Source organism: Saccoglossus kowalevskii, chromosome 14, assembly GCF_978046115.1.
Source record: "Saccoglossus kowalevskii chromosome 14, keSacKowa6.1, whole genome shotgun sequence".
In the NCBI taxonomy this organism is placed as follows: Eukaryota; Metazoa; Hemichordata; class Enteropneusta; family Harrimaniidae; genus Saccoglossus; species Saccoglossus kowalevskii.
In genome coordinates, this window is record NC_140654.1 from 29,364,225 (window position 1) to 29,384,184 (window position 19,960).

Here is a 19,960-nt window from a genome sequence, read left to right on the forward strand (position 1 = left end):
ATTTCGGGCATTCTGCGGACACCCATAACTGGTTTCTTACGCGCATCACAGTTTCTCTACATGGGAACCGTAAGTTTATATTCTAGTGTGATTATATTTCATTGCAACCACGGCGCAACGGATAAGATTGGCACAAGTAATAAAGTGACGTCATCACCAGTGAAATCTGATTTGCATTGTTTTATAACGACTTGCAATGCAAGCGAGTCCGATACCCGGAAGTACATCTTGCGTAAAAGACTGCGTCACCAGCTGCTGGCATCCAGTGTTAAAGTTAGTCGCTGATGGGTACACAGGTCGTGAATGGCATACGTTTGGTATCCACGTGAAAGCATTAACCCGAGGTGGACACGAGGTAAACACATGGAGTAACAGATGAATATAGCTATCGTTACTTTGTAGAGGACGTTGACTTTAAACCACGGTTACTTCTTTTAGTAATAGATATTATTATGGCGAGACGTCAACAACGCTTACAGTTAACACTAATTGTATTAAGTACAATGTGCTTCGCATGGGGGCAAAGCAGTGTATGTTCGATCTCAAGCAATCTTGTGGTGGACGTAGGAGATACCTGTACCATACAAGCCGGGACGCATACAGGTCAACTAGATTCAGTCCACATAGCTGGTACAGTTATTATTGAATCTACAAGTAACGCGTATGTCACAATCACTGCGAGCAGTGTAGAGATAACGGATACGGGACACATCTCTGCTGACAGGCAAGGGTATGCTGCCAGGCAGGGAACAGGTGCTGGGAACACAGCTGGGTCTGGAGGTAGGTTCTAATACGTAATGTCAATGGTGGTTCTTAACCTTTCTATGTTTACATCATATCAACGTGCAATTATTTGTCGTAACATAATGGAGCTTGGTAGTACTCCAGAGCATTCTCTCTTCTTTGCAAAGCTGAGTTATTACCGGGACTAGACTCGCTCGATGGTGTCAGATTCCATGTAGACTCGCTCTCGTAAATCACAAGGTAGCAATTAACAAACTAAAAAGTTCGGCGATAGTGTAGAACTTTCAAAAGTGGCGTGACTAATAATTATTGGTAGACAAACATCTCATCGTGTTTCTGATTGTTTTCAACTCATTAAAATCAATGCAAGATGCTTAGGTCTGGGAGGCGGGGTGTCACAGTGAGAGAACTCAAGCACGCAAAAACAATCATCAAGCAAAATGAACAGAACGTGGAGTACAAGAAAAGGGGGGTCCTTTCAAAACCTCGATACTTTCTACGCACTTAAGATGCAAATTTGCCAGTTTCACAATTGTTAGAATTTTCGAAAATGTTCCTGTGTTGCTCACGTATTCAGTCAAAACTATCTCTGTCTCACACAGGGAATAGCGTCCATGATAAACTTAGGTTGTGCCATACACAGTCCCTCTATCGACTGTGTGCCATGTTAGTACTTTTTCTGACTTCTATGTCCATTGTGATATAAATAAGTGACGTTTGACATGTTTACTGAGACCCAGTTCCGTATGTTGTAGCTTTACTGATGCCATTAAAAGAAAACACATTCTTCGGAGTTGCGTAATTGATCATAATAACATTGTAGGTTTCCGAGAAATGTGAGAATGGTTTAATTATGTTTGCTTCATGCTCTACGTGATGACTAAAGGTAGAAAAGTCAGATTTCACCAAAAGAAAAAGTAACTTATACAATCGAGTCCCAAACAAGCTTCTGGAGGTCGTGAAGGTATAAGTTGAATTCAAAATGTCAATTTTCTGTGTCGCATAATTAATATATTAGAGTTATCCGATGTTTCCACATCCGCTACTTGCCACACCCAATGTGTGCGCGATGTGACGTTTGAAAACGCGATAACGATAAAAACGACATAACAATAGATCTTTGTTTGCCCCGAAGCCATGTAGCATCACACACATGTGTTCACAAGTATTTGAGTGATTTCCAACTGTAGAAATCGTGTCTGCATACGTTGGAGCAGTTGTGTGACCTTACGTTGACTGTCCGGCGCTGATGTGACTTAGCCGGTTTGTGCGTGACTGCAGGCACGAGATCCTCGCAATGACACGGTCTCACACCTACCACATGTCACGTTATGTCAGATGTTATTTGTTGTATTACTGATCCAGAAACGCGTTCTACAAAATAAATAAGAGTATTGGAATTGCAAGGTGCAAGCAGCGAGGTCGCTGACCAACGCCAATGAAATCATAAACGCAATAAAGAGACGCCTGCTGTTTGTAGAACGTTGGCCGAGTTTAAAGGCAGTCGTCGTGCCGCGCCCTGTTCGATATAGGACTCATAGCGGCATATATAACGTGTGTAACCACGACCACCGCACTTTAATAGGCGGTACGTACCGAATGTATTCTGCTATTTTTCGAAGCCATCAGATGCATCTAACAAACTGGCTTTAACAAGTTGGTTTGAACAAAACAATGTAAGTCATTGTAAATCAATGAAAATATGTTCTCCCATTGTGAAAGCGGTGTGGCAGTGTGAGACTGACTGATATGGCGGCGATAACGTTGTCTGCGTGCGGATTAAAAATAAATTATTGGCCAATTGTAGAACTAACGCACTTTGTTGCTATGCTGCTTTTGTTGTAGCAACACAACATGTTAATTTCCGAGCTGCCGCATACCTCGCTAAGAACCCGATGACCCAGATCTTTAGGTTGCGCCTGACGTACCGTGCTCATGGCACAGTCTACCGTCTTTGGTTAAAAACTGCTGCCTTAAGCAACATTTTATGAACCGTGACATAATTGAGTTCATTTTGAAAGCGAACATTTTACTTGTGTGGGACTTTGGGACAATATCATGAAAAACAAAAGTGTTTGTTACATGATGCAGAATTCAAGTTGTTACAAACGGTACATCCACGGTATTTGTATTTGTACACCCTATTCAGTGGCGGCGGCACGGGGGGGGGCGCCGCCTCTACAAAATCAAGCTGAAACCCTTTGTGCAAAATGTGCCCCTCAAAATGCAGGAAATAGCGTTTCAGATGGTCTAGATTTCAACATTTTTAAGGGACAGCATGCCCCGGGCCCCCTAGTAAGGTCGCGGCTTCGGCGCAAAGTTGGTGAGCAGATCTCGTCCCCATGCACAATGTTGTGCCTCCGCCTCCGCTATTTAAACAACATTCATAAATTCCAATGGCAGTTGAATCAAGACTATTGCTTGTCTGAGATCCAGTCAACCGACCAACGAGAGTAAAACAGGAGAATGGGGCTGTGGTCGAGAAAGTAATAGTAATTATCGGAATTTATAAATCAGGTTTAAAATCAAAATGTACATTATCGTAAATATTAGTTGTAAATATAAAAACTACATTAGATACAAACAAATCTGTGTAGACCTGATATACAAGATTTGAAACATTTAAAGATTAACAAGTTTGTGGTTTTGTTATTTGAGATTGAGAAAATATAATTTTGCGAATATATTAAATATTTGAACTTACCGACGTGATGTGTTCAGAACTATGGACAGTACAAGTCATTGCACAACCTGTGAATATTTGAACTTAACGTGTGTCTGGCCAATTAATAACGTAGTTTTCTCTCGGCCATTGCCCGCTAGAACGGTTTTGTATTCGTTCATCCTTCTCTCTTGGAGGCAGTAAGTAGAAACTTTATACCTTATAATTAAAGACGACATTCGACATAATTGCGCGATTTTTCTTTTAAGACTACGTTCATATGAGTTGCACTAGACTCGCACGAGTCATGGGGTGTCTAACGTGACACCTGAGATCATGGGTATCATTACCAGAAGGGGCGTGTGATTGTGTTTGTGTGTATGTTTGGAGTGGGAGCTCGTCGGGACCGTACACATGTTTGGAGTGGGAGCTCGTCGGGACCGTACACATGTTTGGAGTGGGAGCTCGTCGGGACCGTACACATGTTTGGAGTGGGAGCTCGTCGGGACCGTACACATGTTTGGAGTGGGAGCTCGTCGGGACCGTACACATGTTTGATATTGTCGCTAACAGCCTTCTTTGGATCGGCAGCACAAACTCTGATTGTTTCATTACACCCTTTTGATAATAATAACAATCACTGATAGTGATAACTGCTTCATATTTTTATATTACGTCATGACGAATGCAGAGGCCGCGGCACGAAATTCTGAATGGGGGCGAGATCTGCTCAGCATCCCTTGCGCCGAAGGCGAGGCCCGACCTCACTAGTGGATCCGGGGCAAGCTCCCCCTTTTTAATATCTAGACCCTCTGACACGCTATTTCCTGCATTTTGAGGGGCAAATTTTGCACAAAGGGTTTCAGCTTGATTTTTCCACCCGGTATCGCCGCCACTGTTCTGGTATATGAGTACAAGAAATGTCAGTGCGACGTCACACGCCTATTTAAAACAACACTGAAAATACTGATCTAGTTTAATTTCGCACTTTGCTTGTGTACATTTTCGTTCGTGTAAACTACTGAGTTTTCCCAAGTTTGTTCATTTCGTTATAAATAAATGGGATAGTAGTTTAAATTTGTCACGCGAAAAAAAAGAACCGTAAACAAAGTTTCAGATTTATATTTGTAAAAAAACACATATAAGTTAGAAACTTATAAATGTTACGAACTATAAGAAAATTCGGATAAATAATATTCATTTTTTAAGAGACAGTGCTTTAATACGAGTTCATATCAAAAATGTTTTTTTGTGTGTGTGTACACTTTCAGACAGTGTTTTTCCAAAACATAATGTGTTATGTAGGAATAGAAGCTGTAAAATCAATTAGTACTATAAAATTATTTAACATTTAGGAATCCTAATTACGTTTACACCCCTGTTTATTAGTCCCGGGATCTAATATGTTTATTTATTACGCAAAAAATATTGTAAATAGGAAAAATAAAGCTGTATATTTTTTGTCATTTTTTCTCTGTCCAAGTATATAAGAAATAAATATCGTTTCATTACGCTTCGTCACTCTATCCACGCAGCCAGACAATTCTATTCAGTATAAATTGTTCATTCAACCACGGTGCCCTAATGACACGAATCGCAAAATGAATAGTTTCGATCTATCAACATACCAGTATATACAACCACAGTCAGAGAATCGGGGGGGGGGCATATTCAGTGACATATAGACTATATACGTTATAATTATTGATAACTGTAAATGCATCAATTTTCACCTGTATTCAATTTAATTTAATTTAATTCACACGTTGGTATGGAAACAATTATACATGTTCACGTCATATTGATTTACAATGTAGTTGATTTCACTTATATCCGCGAAAAATAATTAATGATTAATTAATTAATTCGGTTATAGTACGGGCTTGATATAACTACTGTACTATAGAATATAAATATACACATCACTATATATCACGGTAAATCATTCAAAGATTGCTGTGTGATGATTCATATACATACCCCTCATTCATATTTAACGTTTTTACGGAGAAAGAAGGATGTGTTTCCAAGAAAATATATGCAAAATAATCTAAAAAGCGGCCATTTTGGAACAGTTGAATTTTCGAGGTCGTTTTGTGGAAAACTTTAATTAGTAGTTTGTTGATCATATATATTTTTCAGAATTTTGAACATTACAGAAACCCAACCCCTCTTGTTAGATTTCAAGCAAAAAGTCTACTCATAATTGTTGAGAAAGTTGGTCATAAATCGCATGACAATGTTTATTGGTTTAATATTTAACATTATGAAGCTACAGTTCTATGGCACAATAGAATAACATGTAACACAATGTTAACAAAATTGCATTGTCCACCTTTTAAACCCCAGATTTTAAAAATAATTCAGGACAACAAAAATACCATATAACAACATATTTCACCAGCAATCAATTTGAAATATGGCATAATATCTCTGCCATGGGAACCTATGCTAAAACATTTTAATAGTGCCAAAATGGCAACTATCCACCAAAATACAACAATCATTTATTTTCAAAAATAAGGCTGATGACCCCAACTTGTTCTTATATTGCCTTCGTCTAAGTGTACAAATATTGAAAACATTGAATAAATTCTGGTTATTTATGCATAGGCTTCAACCTTAACTAAGTTTTAAGTTTATGGAATAAACAGTACTTGTCAAATTTGAAGACTCGTTTGAATTTAATATAATCCAGTCAGTGTCTGTAATAAGCCATACAGAGTGGTCCGACTCAAAGCTACTGGAGATCACATGGCAATCGCAATGCCATAATGTTATATACATAAGCAAAGGCTTTGACAGGATAAGCTTTGTCATGTTATTTTACGCCATGTTACGACTTTATGTCATTCACCAGGATAATTTCAGCATTGCGGGCGATCAACTTATCTGGCCGGGAACAGTGTGTTCTATGATGCGTCATTTTTACGGCTTATTACCCCGGGAACAGTTCAATCTGCAAACAGGGTTACTTCGAAGATAAATCACAAACGTTCATTAATTTTATTATTTATACATTATATTGGTGATATACCACTAAACGTTATGGTAATTCTTTTATCTTTCGCGACAATTACTAAGATTTGGCTTTCTGATTATGAGAATAACAATTGCTACAAACTACAAGTTGTTCTTGATATGCCGCCCAATGACAAACGTCACACGAATCTGGGACTTGTCAGTACATGATTACATGTACAATTTGTCAACTCCGGGGTAGTGCTACTGTGAACAAAATTTTGCATTATCGACTTTCGCACAGTATAGTGTCAAACTATGTCTGCTGTGAGTCATGACTTGACACTGTCTTTTAAGTCGCTGTTTTTTTGTATCAAACGATGGAAACTTTAGTGTTTACACAAGAAAGTCAAAGTATACGACATTATTGGGAATAATTTTATTCATTAAAGCTAAGTGCTTAAATCGTTTACATATCAAACGAAATTGATTTGACATTTAACATGTGTTAGATATGAAACGCAAAGACTTGTATACAAACCGACGTAGGCGTCTTATCCAATCAACTACATGTACGTCACACATGTCCACGTGATATGTTTCAATATACACCTTGTCAATAAACGAAAGCCAGGTACCACGTATTTCGACAGAATTGTTATTTAATTAATTACGTCGTTTATCATTTACTCGCTAAACCACTTTTTAATTATTCATAAAATTGTTGTTACTATAGACTTATTGTGTGTGTGTGTGAAAAAGGGTCGGTCAGTTGATTAGTGCTCCCGCAATGTCGGGAGGAGGAAGGAGTCGCTCGCCACCATTGTTGATTTGGGGGACAGCTAGTATTTACACTAGTATTTAGTATTTATTAATTTTTGAGCTACACTGATTTGAGGTCAGAACAGTTGTTTATGGCAGATTCCCAGTACTCCGGTGTTGATCGATGTGTATGTTTGGTAATAAACACGAAGCGACGTGATTAGTGGGTGTTTGGACGTCTTGGATGCCTCCGGACAAACCCGTTAGAGCATATAACTCTTTTTCGTTCTTCGGTACTCCTCTGATGCCGGTCAAATCCAGATCTGACTTGTTCAAAAATGCAGTTTAGATCAGACTGTCATTTGATCGAGGCTCCTAGCACCAATAACGTGTATATACTTTGTTTTAAACAGACTTGTATCTCGGCTTGCACGGCGTTACATCCGGGGGGAGATACATAGAACTTGCCTAATGGGGACGTGCCCCTGAAATGGGTCTCGTTTTTTGGATTTTAGGTATAACTATCGGTCTTATTTCTGGTCAAGATAGGTATAGAAATGGTACTTTGGTATAAATATATATATATATATAAATATATAGATTTTGCCACTATCCAGATATAAAAATGACCACACTTTTGAGCACTCTCCCTACCCAGCTATGTATTAACTGTCCCCCCCCCGCGTTAAATATCTACATATCGTGAACCAAAATATTGAACGAAAACTTGCAGTTATGAAATATGTCCATATGTCCCTTTTCTAAACGCGCCGAGCACGCACACAACATGCGGAAGTATCGTACTTCTCAGAACTCGTTTGTTTTGCCGCGAAACGTGGAAGCACGTCTGATGGTCGTACATTGACACTGGGATATTGGAACTTGAAAAAAGAGGTTCCTAGACTCGTTAGCGAGGGGTTACTACTGTTATTAGACAAACGTGTCCTATCATGTATTCCTAGAAGTCATTGCGCAGTTTATTTTAGCACTTTTTCTGCATCAAATAATCGATTTGTTGTAATCGATTGTACGCACACACTAAGAAGTAATATATTACAATCTAGAGGAGGTTGTTGTTTGACTTTGATAAATATTTACTATTACTGTTAACCTCGTCGATCCCATTTATTTAGGACTGTGCAAAATTGGTTTATGGGATCAATAAGGTTAATAAGGTTAATTGTTTATTTTCAGTAAGGCATTCAAAATATTAATGGCGGTTAATATTACCCGACAAAGATATATACATTTCCCCCAAATCATACTTTTGATAATTTAAAACGTGGTACAGAAAATGTTCAATTTTGTCGTAAACAATTTCGATGCAGACTTATTTGAAAAAATAGACATGCATGTAAACCAAATAAGCACGATTTTTGTTTTTTGTCGTTACGGGCTGTGGTATATCTCTTATTTCTGAAAAGAATGAGTCACTGCGTCCTATGGTAATAAATGTTGTGTATGCATTAATTACATTAATTCGGTTTACAAGAATGACAAATTATCTATAATTGGATCTGATGACATGATAATGTTAATGATTATTTTAAATTATTTTAAATTCGTCTGGGATGGAGAAAGTCATTGCAATTTGAAACCGTCATAAATGTAACTTGTTTTTATGGCTAAGGCGTCTTTCCACCTTTATACTAGGAGTTTTTCAACAGAAACCAAAACGACACTACTGACTGAATTTAAATTTGATGTAACTTGATGAATAAAATCAAACAAAATTCGACATGTAGATCACTCTATCGATAGGCGGGGAAAGGTATTTTAGAAAAATATAATTAGTTTTATCTCAGTAATTGTAACTATGCAAAATTCATTTTTACTTGCAGCTAGTTATGGTGGCCGTGGAGGGCGCCCTGCATCTGGATTTTTGTCCGGAGGCAGTGGCTATGGGAACTTCATCCGTCCCCTTGCATCAGGGAGTGGAGGAGGGGGCTCAAACGGTGGCCCAGGTGGCGGCGTCATCTATATCATCGGAAACAATACTGTCAAAATTGATGGTGTATTATCAGCGAACGGTGGTGATGCGTCTGGTTCGTCGAGTGGTGGCGGCAGCGGCGGGAGTGTGTTTGTTTGGACAGCTGATCTCAGTGGTAATGGCGGTCTCATTTCAGCCGTTGGTGGACGAGGGGGTACAAATGGAGGCGGAGGATCGGGGGGAAGGATCTCGCTACATTATAACGATTATGATTTTACTGGTAGAATGTTTGCACATGGCGGACGCCCAGGTATGGATTTTTAAAATTATTTTCCCGTTTATTTGTATCGTGTTAAATCATTGAAGGCAGCACTTAATCTTTACTAGTAGGCAATATTATAGTTTTCGGACGATGATGCACTTTCCAAATATTAAAACCGCTGAATACGAAACGAGGTCAATAATTTCTCTGAGGGTCACTATATGTTTTATTGTAACGAATCATTAAACACAACATAAATCGTTCTCGAAGTCTGTTGTAGACGACACTTCTGTAAACTACTCATATCGAGGATTTTCATTATTGTCTGCATACTTTCAACTATTTTTTTTATAGTTTTATAGCTTTTTCGTGTGAAATTGTAATTCTTTCCCACTGCCTATTTATGACCGGTAATATATTTATATAATGCCTGAATAAGAAAACGTCTTCCATGGTGCATTTTGTAGCAGTCAGCAACAAAGCCAAGTCATGTGACTTAATCTATGATTTCAGCTTTGTGTTACTTGATTGGACACAATGTGAAATATTTAAACATTTTTTTTAGATGGAGATGTTGACGAATATCAAACAGCGTCATCAATGTATGCATCGTCGGTTAAACCAGGATATGATGCCGATAAAGGCAGATTAGAGAATGGCAACACAGTCTGGCGACCACTGACTTCTCAAACTGGAAGCTTTATAAGAATCACTTTTGAGATTCCTCTGTATATAACATCAGTTTCCACGAGGGGATGCAAAGGAAATAAATGTTACCAAGGCGACGAGAACACACAAGAATGGGTCAAGAAATACTATGTAAAAATTGACGATGGCAGTGGATTTGTTGAATATAAGGTAGTTAAAATTACTGTTTATTTCAATCTACCTAAATTTATTTGCATCACCACATATACCTGGAATTATTTGCATAAACCTGAAATTATTTGCATAAACCTTCAGTCATTTGCATATACCAAGGGTGTGTTTGTGTCACGTACTGCCTTGGGGTGCTTCGAGTGGTGTGGCAATAGAGACACGTGGCAACAAAAGGCTTCAGAGAGAGCTGTGTTGTTATGTTATCGATTCAATCTGCTAGGATGCATGTTTCGAGAGCTTAAAAATGGAGGTTTATCAGACAATAACAAATGTACGTCTGAACTTCGTCGAACACCCCTGACCCTGATATCCACAGTTAGAGGTTGCACTATCAAAATAGCGTTGTGGTAGCTTGTTGATTTGTAGCAATAAATAACAATATATTAACACATGTACACCATGTAGTCACATGATTGTATTGGTTAATGCTATGCAATTGAAACTCATGTGAAATGTTATACATTATTTTAAAAAGACTTTCAGTTTGAAAAAATTACCTATCAATTACGTTGCTAGCTATCTTTTCCCCAAAGGAACCCTGCACTGTGATCGGTAAAAATTGCCTGAGACGTCCCAGGATGAGGTCACATAGCAGTCAAACAAAAACTGGGCAGGCTTGAGGCATCTCAAGGCAGCGACGCGAACATACTCCTTTAGTAATTTACATGAACCTATAATAATATACCTACACAGTTCAACTATGCTGTATATCAGCTTTTCAAAAGAATGCAATTTATATCTGACCAATTTAGAAGTTAGAATTCTGTTGTTTGCTGGTTTTCAAAATCTCCTCACACATTTCACCCATCTGAATGAAAAATAGAAGTACAGTCTGGTTTGGGCTGGTTTACATTGTTGTCTTACTATGTATGAGAATTCAATTAGAATGCATGGCTAGTCATAATGCAGTGGCGGATCTGGGGGGAGGGGGGTTCTTGGGTCCGGGACCACGAAAAAAATATAAAAAAATCATTAACTTAATCTGGCGATTTTGAAGTTTTGCCCCCCCCCCCCATAAAAAATCCTGTATCCGTCCCTGTAATGACTATGAAAACATCAATATAAATAAGCTGGTGTACAATATTCATTCAATTATTCTATTACAGCCATTTGGGAATACACGTACGATATTTGATGGTAATGTGGATGGTACTAATGAGAAGAGAAATGACTTTGATTTTCCTGTATTGGCCAAGTCAATCCAGGTGCACCCAACTGAATGGCAAGGGCAAATCTCATTGGCTGTTGGTTTCTATGGTTATACAAATGGTATATTTACGCTTGATTGTACAAATAAAAGACATTACCGTATTTGCTTTATTCGAAGTACTTGTCTATTAGAGGTACCAGCATGTACTAAATTTAGTTTTGATTATCTTTGCTTAGATAAATACAACAAACTCATGGTTTCATTTATGCTATCAAATGTACATGCTTCTAATAGAGCACATATGGTAGTGGTTATTAGTTATTGAATTGAATACAATTCAAAAACAATGACTTACAGATGGCCTCTGTACGAACATCTGTAAGTCTATGTGTATATGTGTCCCCACCAACAACTGGGATATAACTTGTTAAATATTTATTTGATGTGTTGCTCTAATCTGTAATGTGCAACTTATTACATGTAAATTGTCTGTAATTATTTCTTTGTTTATTCTCACAGATGATGTTGGAAACACACCAGATACTGATTGTAATGTTGTCAATGGTTAGTTATGTTTTACTTTCATGATTACATTATGGTAGTCTGCTATTGTAGGGTTTTATCTTAAGCCTAATCTCACAACAAATTTATTTTCTGGATTAAAATTACAATGGATAACAAAGGATAGATTAACTTTATAAATATCATAAACAATAGTGTCCCATGATTCTTTGGTGCAATCCCTGGGCTTGGAAGGTTCCCCTTTAACAAACAACAAGTAGCTTTGTGATGAGTGGCCATTGCAGTAACTGATCCTTTCATCAGAGTTAATGTTTAATGTGTCTGGTGTCATTAACAACTGGTGTTAATCTGGGAATACCATTGTTAGGAGCTGTTAATTTGTTCTTATGATTTGGGCAGTTTCTCTGGCAGGGGTTCCTAAATAAGACCTATGCTATTCAACCGGAGCTTGATGCTTTAACACTTTTGCGTAAAATGATCAAACTTAAGTTTAAATTTTAATCAGCACAATTTCATAATTTACTGCTAACCTTCACAAAACTTGTGCTTGAAATTCACAGATGCTGAAAGTGGTGGTCCTGGCACAATTTACACACTAGAGGGCGCTCAAAAACGACTGAGAATCAGTAACATGGGTAATAAACCTAAAGTAAGTAAAATTTGACATTCACGTTTTCTTGTAATGCTGCTAACCAGAAAAATTATGAAAAATCAAATGCACTACAGATTCCTAATATTTTGCTGAGAAAAAGGTTTTATCAAATAAATTGAACAGAACAAATGGAAACAAACTTGTTTTTATGGAATCAGCGACATTGTGATTTCTCCATCACATTAATCCCTACTTGGTGGCCATTTTTTGTTGAATTTTTTTTTGGTCTTATTATAGATACCAGTGACTGCAGACTGTACTAAGTACCGATATGCTGAGTCAGGTAAGATTTCATAAGTATGACTTTGGGGATAAATTGAATTCTGTTTTAGTCTATTAATAAATGTAATAATTATATTTTTGATCTAAATTTATTTCAAAAATAAAATTGTTGAACATTTATTATCACATTTATTTAAAAAAAAATGTACTCAAACAAATAGTGCTGCTTGGTGTACATAATTTATGTATCTACAAAATATAAAAAATGTGGAGTTTTGTTTAATAAAGGTGCTGTTGCCTGGATACCAGCTGATGAGGTGGATGAGTATACGTTGCACGAATTGACCTTGGAGAACGGGGGTCAAGTTGTTTTCAACCACAACGCAATTGTATCAAACATTAATGGAGATGAAACATCCATTGTACACATCGCTGAAGGAATTCAGTTCCACCTTGAAGAAAGCAGTGTCACCACATCGGCACTGTATTTATATGACGATGCTGCTCTGGAGTTGGTTGGTAACATATGCCATATTAAGCGATCACTTGTAGCCTGGGGAGAGATTATAACTGACCATTCAGACTGGTTGACGTTTGGTGGATTTCTCCAAAGTAAAATGATACTTTACCCGAAACTATACAACAATGAACTGCATCTCAATGCCTTTACGATTAAAGAAGACGCAGAGGTAATTTTAGTAGAATCTGATGAGCCTGATATCTGCGGGTATAGTCTACATATCGATGGAGGATTTGCTGAGTTACAAATTGAGGAACGAGGGAAAATTAAAGTCTCCTGTCCATCTACATTTGTTGGTGGTAACTTTCAGATGGGATTGAATTCTGAAGCTGTGATAAGGGTAGACAGCATGCTAAGATTTGATGAAATTAACATAGCTGGTTCTCTGAGCATCACCAACAAAGCCATCTTTAGTGGCAAACTGGAATATTCAAAAATGCTGCAGTTTAACATCTTAGAAGGCGGAGCCATATATTTAGATACTAATAACCAGCCTCTTGTTGTCAATGGCACTGAGAATGCTGATATTACATGGTCTTCTCTTTACGCGGGAGATGTTGTAATTGCTGGTATTTTTCATCCAAAATTGCTCAAAAACAACGATGGAGACTTGTCTGGGTGGGAGATCCTAATTGTCAATGCCAGTGGTGTCTTCAATTTCACAACTGCAGGCAAGTTTCAAGTGGATGACATTGATGTTGCTGGAAAGATTATCGTTCAAAACCCGATATGGATGGAGTCAAGAGCAGACAATGTGAAGCGTGTTAACTCAATTACAATAGAGGAAACTGGTGAAATCCGATTAGATGAAACAGGTTGGTCGAGAAATCTTTTGTTTACTAGTAAATCTAGTTTTACACAGGAATAGATGATTTATTAGTTCCCGTTCGGACGCAGTTCGAAAACAGGGAATGTGTTTCTAGTGCCATATCTCCGACTTGTTTTGTTTTGTTTTAATGAATGGGTTTCCAGACCCATATGTCTGACTTGTTTTGACTGATTATGTTCAAATTTTTATTATTCATTATACATCATGTCATAGATATACCGGTACAGATATATTGGTTTGACGATCCTTTTCAAAGTTGCCAAATGGTGGCTATTTTTGTGCTAAAAACAAATCCTCAAATATCAAGCATTTCTTGCATTTATGGATGGATTTTGTTCAAACTTGGTACATATATTAGACATTATGGGGGCCTGATGCACGTCATTTTATTTTTCAGATTGGATTCAAAATGGCTTTCAATATGGACAAGTACTTGTTTGACGATCAGATACAAATGTCAATCATTTTAATGTTAAAAAATCATATTCCTGACATGTTTATATTTCAGCTATATTACTATAAACAAAACTTTATATCTTAAATTTGATAACTAATGGGGACTGTGCCATGCATGGCTTGTTTCACTGAATATCCATCTGGAAATATCAGGAATACAGAAATTCAATGTGTATGATTTATTTGATTTGATGTTTGTAAAAACTTTGTATATAAATACCAAAAATGTTTGTCTTGGAGGATTTTACCTCATAATATATTCAAATTATTTATTGTATGATTTATTTATTATATTCTCAAAGTTATTCAATGCTGCACAGTTGTTGTGTTGTGTTGCATCATGTCGTGTGGGTCCCATGTAACATATATAGGATAAAAAGAAATTTGTGGTGCACATTTACTCTGGTGCTTCAACTAAGAGATTGCAAATCATTGTGTAATTATGTGTCCTTCAGAACGGTATTATGATGTCATTCTAATTATTATAAAAACAACTCTAATGAGATAGGGACAATTCGCATAATACATTGTATTCCATTTTTACTATTAGCTATCTAACTAGAATACTGTAAATGCAAATGCACTTGGTTTAAATTTCACAATTTTTTCACTGATAAGTAAAATCTGCTAAATTAAATCTATGTAAGTTACTAATTCAATTTTCATATTCCATAGGGAGAATCACTGGTGCATGGTCATATGAGTCAACTTTACTGGTAAAGCAACTAGTCAATAAGGGTCACATGTTTGGTGGTTTGATATCTGTTAACTCCACTGATGTGCATGGTTGGGACTATTTGGTGGTGGATGGAGCGGCAGCAGTGTTAGAATTTGATGTTGAGGGTGCATTTCGATGTAATGATATCAACATCATGGCAGGGACAATGCAAGTACTTAATCCAGTAGTTATCCAGGGGAAAGATAACGTGCTGTGTGATAGTTTTGTGGTCGGTGCATCAGGAATTGTACTTTTAGACATGAACGGTGGATCAAGTCAGGATTGGCGACAAGATGCGTCAATCTTGTATATAGAGGAATTTGAAGTAAATGGTACATTTCATGGTGGTGCGTTGACATCTGGATCAGGTTGGCATGCATTCAGTATTGGCCCCAATGGTGTGGTAACATTTCAGAGTTTTACTTCTAAAATACTGATAGATACAGTTTGGATCGCTGGCACCCTGGATGTGCTCAACCCAGTCATTATCAAAGGTCGACAGAGGTCACACAGCATATCATTTACAGAGACACCAGAGGGCGACATCACACTTGACAGTGGCCATTATGAAGGATCTGATTTAACCAATCTGACATATTCAGGTCTGTGGGCTGATGTTATTATCCTTGATGGACAGTTCACCTCACACAATTTGTCAATAAGTACCACTGCATTTACAGTAGGGGGCACTGTAACATTTGAACCAGGCATGGTAGAGCAAATTGACATTTTAACTGTCAGTTCAGGCGGACGACTAGAAGTTATTCGACCAGTCACTTTCCGTGGATATGCCAGTGCAGATGGCAAAACAGAATCGATAACTGTGGATGGTTTTATGAAACTAGACATGTTTGGTAACCATGACGATAAGCTATGGTCGTCAGATATCCCATCAGAGTTTCATCTCCATGATCTGACTGTAAATGGTGAGTTGCATGCTGGGTATCTTTCTGATGGCAATGGCTGGGACTCCCTAACTGTAGGAGAAGGTGGTATTATGAACTTTGACCCCAACGGCACCTGGTACATCATGGAATCTATAATAGCAGGAAGTGTTACATCATTCCGTCCATTTTTGCAAGGTGATCCCCTGACAGGTTCCAGACTGGTAATCAACACTACTGGTACATTGGATTTAGTGTTCAAAGGAGAACCTTTAGATACTGGTTCTGGTGCACCATATTCATACCTTGTTTTTGACATTGAGATTATTGTGAATGGTGACTTTAAAGCTGGTTCCCTCAACATCACAACACTTGAACTTACTATTGGTAGTACAGGAACAATGAATGTAGATGGTGGTGGTTTTCTCAGTGATCAAGGCATTGGTATGTACTATACATCACTTAAATTATTAACAAAATTACCAAAGTAGAGGTTACTGTTCAGTTTTATTGACCTGAAGAGAAAATTATTGACTGAGGTGCAGGTCATAAAAACTGAATATTGGCCGACATTATGGCAACTTTTTGTTTTATTATACCAACATAAGCCAATTGTTGGAGTGAACTATGCATGTGCAATTGAGTAATCAGGGTCACTGGATTTTCAGTTATTGACTCTACTCTATTTCCTACCATGTGACCACGTTCTGACCAATCAACATGCTGTTCTTGAGGTATAACAACCTGTTGATGTGGTTGCTAAAGTCATTTGACCATGTTCTGACCAAACAATATAATGTGTTTGAGGTATAATAACAATCTGTTGAAGTGGCTGCTCAAGTTATATCATAATGTACATTGTGTATTATTTCCCTATTGGTTTTTCATTTTGTTGCTTTTTGTCATCTTTCACAAAATGAAAGCAACATAATTTCTAAAATTCTGATCAAGTTCTGTAGCCAATAAAAATACATGTCCATTTCCCAAACAATTTTAAAAATAGAATTTTGCATCAATATGTCACCCAAAGATTAAAATTTACTTACCAACAAATAAAATCATAGTATTGTATAAGGGAAATCTTTTTGAATTGTTCTGATTCATTTTATCATTATGTTATCCCAAGGTGCTGGACAGAGTTCTTCAACAAATGGAGGATCTGGTGCTAGCTATGGTGGACGAGGTGGCCAAGGCTGTAGAAGTGCAGTTTATTGTACACCATCAACTATGCCATATGGAAACATATTTAAAGACACTGATATTGACTGGGGCAGTGGTGGGGGTTCTGGTAGTGGATTAGGTGGACGCGGAGGAGGCAGAATATATCTTAGGTTACGCGATTCCTTTACGATGAATGGACACATCTCTCTTAATGCTGAGCATGCACCGGTAGGTTATAAAAATATTATATGATAATATTTATTGTATAGTCATATGAGAAAAGTAGGGATTTTTTGATTGCATGACCCATATATCCTACCTGAGTTGACCACCTACATGTACAAGGGATCATCCTCTGATTTCACAGACTCAAGGTGTAGTAAATCATTCATTACAAAATGTGACTATTTTGATTTCGACTTTTTGGATTTTGGTGTTTTTGGTGTTCGGCTGGGTCTGACTGGCTCTGGGATAGAACTTGAATGCAATAATGCCATTTTTAAAGCAAGATCAAATATTTAATTTAAAATATTTTAATGGATTTGATGCTTCAGGGATATTCAGTGTGTTTTAAATACATTGGTTTGTGACGGAAACATTCATACTATAGTTAACATTTGTTTAATTCAACAAATTTACCTATCAAAGAAATAAGGAAAAATAAAGGCCAAGTCTCACAATGTACACAACTGTATAACAATCCTATTCAATTTCAATATAGCTAATTTAAAATTGTCATGCTTTGCACATATATTTATTGAATGTTAATTAAATTATAAATTCAAATTTTCTTTAATTAACATTACTGGCACATTGCATATTGCAGAGTTACAGTCGTGGTGGTGGTGGGAGTGGAGGAGGATTATGGGTAGAAGTTAAACAGTTCCAAGGTAGAGGTACTATTAGCTGTAATGGTGGTGATGGTGATTATTATGGAGGAGGTGGAGCTGGGGGAAGGATTAATATCTACTATGTAACTGGAGATTACCACAGTGGTCAAATTACATCTAAAGGTAACACATGATTGCATGATAGAATATCATCTATCTATTTTTAGTTTCAGTAGTTACTTTATTTTGTTTGCCATGTAGGAAATTACTAATTTGATACATTTTCTACAGTATATATGGATGTACCCCAGTATATGGATGTGAAAGGTATTTTTCTATGGGATGTATGCTCTTATAGGAGGTGATTTTATATGAATGGTGTACTATGGGAGGTGTGTTTCTATGGGGGTGGCTTCTGTATGTGATAGCATTCTATGGGTGCTTCTATGAAATGTAGTGTTCTATGGATGATGTGTTTCTATGTGTAATATTGTAGATAAGTTTCTATGGGGTGGTTCTGTATGTGATAGCATTCTATGGGTGCTTCTATGAAATGTAGTGTTCTATGGATGATGTGTTTCTATGTGTACTATGGGAGGTGTGTTTCTATGGATGGTGGCTTCTGTATGTGATAGCATTCTATGGGTGCTTCTATGAAATGTAGTGTTCTATGGATGATGTGTTTCTATGTGTACTATGGGAGGTGTGTTTCTATGGATGGTGGCTTCTGTATGTGATAGCATTCTATGGGTGCTTCTATGAAATGTAGTGTTCTATGGATGATGTGTTTCTATGTGTACTATGGGAGGTGTGTTTCTATGGATGGTGGCTTCTGCATGTGATAGCATTCTATGGGTGCTTCTATAAAATGTAGTGTTCTATGGATGGTATGTTTCTATGTGTACTATGGGAGGTGTGTTTCTATGGATGGTGGCTTCTGTATGTTGTTAGATTTTGTAGGTGCTTCTTTGGGATGTATTTTCTCTTGTTGGTATGTTTTTTGTATACAAATCTGCATAGAAATCTTCTTTTTTCTCTCAGAAAGTGTCTTGATCTGCATGTGTGCTTTGTCTCTTCAATATAGTTTATCTATAAATGACATCATTGTTTTGTTATATTTAGGTGGAATTGGTGGTAGGACATATTCAGAACCTGGTGGCCCTGGAATCACTTATTTGAGTGGTACACAACCATTTCACAGAAATCTGAGAATTGACAACAAATGCCAGAATGCACATGTAGGTATTTTCATTTGAACTTGTCTAGCACCTCCTAGTGGCAGTCTGTGGAGAGTCTCCAGTAATGTCAATATAGTGCATAGGTATTTTCATTTGAACTTGTCTAGCACCTCCTAGTGGCAGTCTGTGGAGAGTCTCCAGTAATGTCAATATAGTGCATAGGTATTTTTATTTGAACTTGTCTAGCACCTCCTAGTGGCAGTCTGTGGAGAGTCTCCAGTAATGTCAATATAGTGCATAGGTATTTTTATTTGAACTTGTCTAGCACCTCCTAGTGGCAGTGTGTGGAAAGTCTCCAGTAATGTCAATGTAATGCATAGGTATTTTTATTTGAACTTGTCTAGCACCTCCTAGTGGCAGTGTGTGGAAAGTCTCCAGTAATGTCAATATAGTGCATAGGTATTTTTATTTGAACTTGTCTAGCACCTCCTAGTGGCAGTCTGTGGAGAGTCTCCAGTAATGTCAATATAGTGTATAGGTATTTTTATTTGAACTTGTCTAGCACCTCCTAGTGGCAGTCTGTGGAGAGTCTCCAGTAATGTCAATATAGTGCATAGGTATTTTTATTTGAACTTGTC

At 37.4% G+C, this 19,960-nt stretch overlaps 1 protein-coding gene across 1 annotated transcript in view; it reads left to right on the forward strand.

Annotated features, from left to right (window-relative positions):
• Positions 1-452: 452 nt before the first annotated feature.
• The window catches only part of LOC144342564 (uncharacterized), a 46,926-nt gene continuing 27,418 nt past the window's right edge, over positions 453-19,960 (forward strand). The window contains exons 1-12 of the mRNA XM_085507591.1: positions 453-784; positions 8,975-9,369; positions 9,887-10,179; positions 11,307-11,469; positions 11,870-11,914; positions 12,433-12,521; positions 12,762-12,807; positions 13,035-14,081; positions 15,227-16,597; positions 17,280-17,542; positions 18,141-18,327; positions 19,267-19,382. Coding sequence (XP_085363717.1) covers positions 453-784; positions 8,975-9,369; positions 9,887-10,179; positions 11,307-11,469; positions 11,870-11,914; positions 12,433-12,521; positions 12,762-12,807; positions 13,035-14,081; positions 15,227-16,597; positions 17,280-17,542; positions 18,141-18,327; positions 19,267-19,382 — 4,347 coding nt within the window. The remainder of the gene's footprint in view (positions 785-8,974; positions 9,370-9,886; positions 10,180-11,306; positions 11,470-11,869; positions 11,915-12,432; positions 12,522-12,761; positions 12,808-13,034; positions 14,082-15,226; positions 16,598-17,279; positions 17,543-18,140; positions 18,328-19,266; positions 19,383-19,960) is intronic.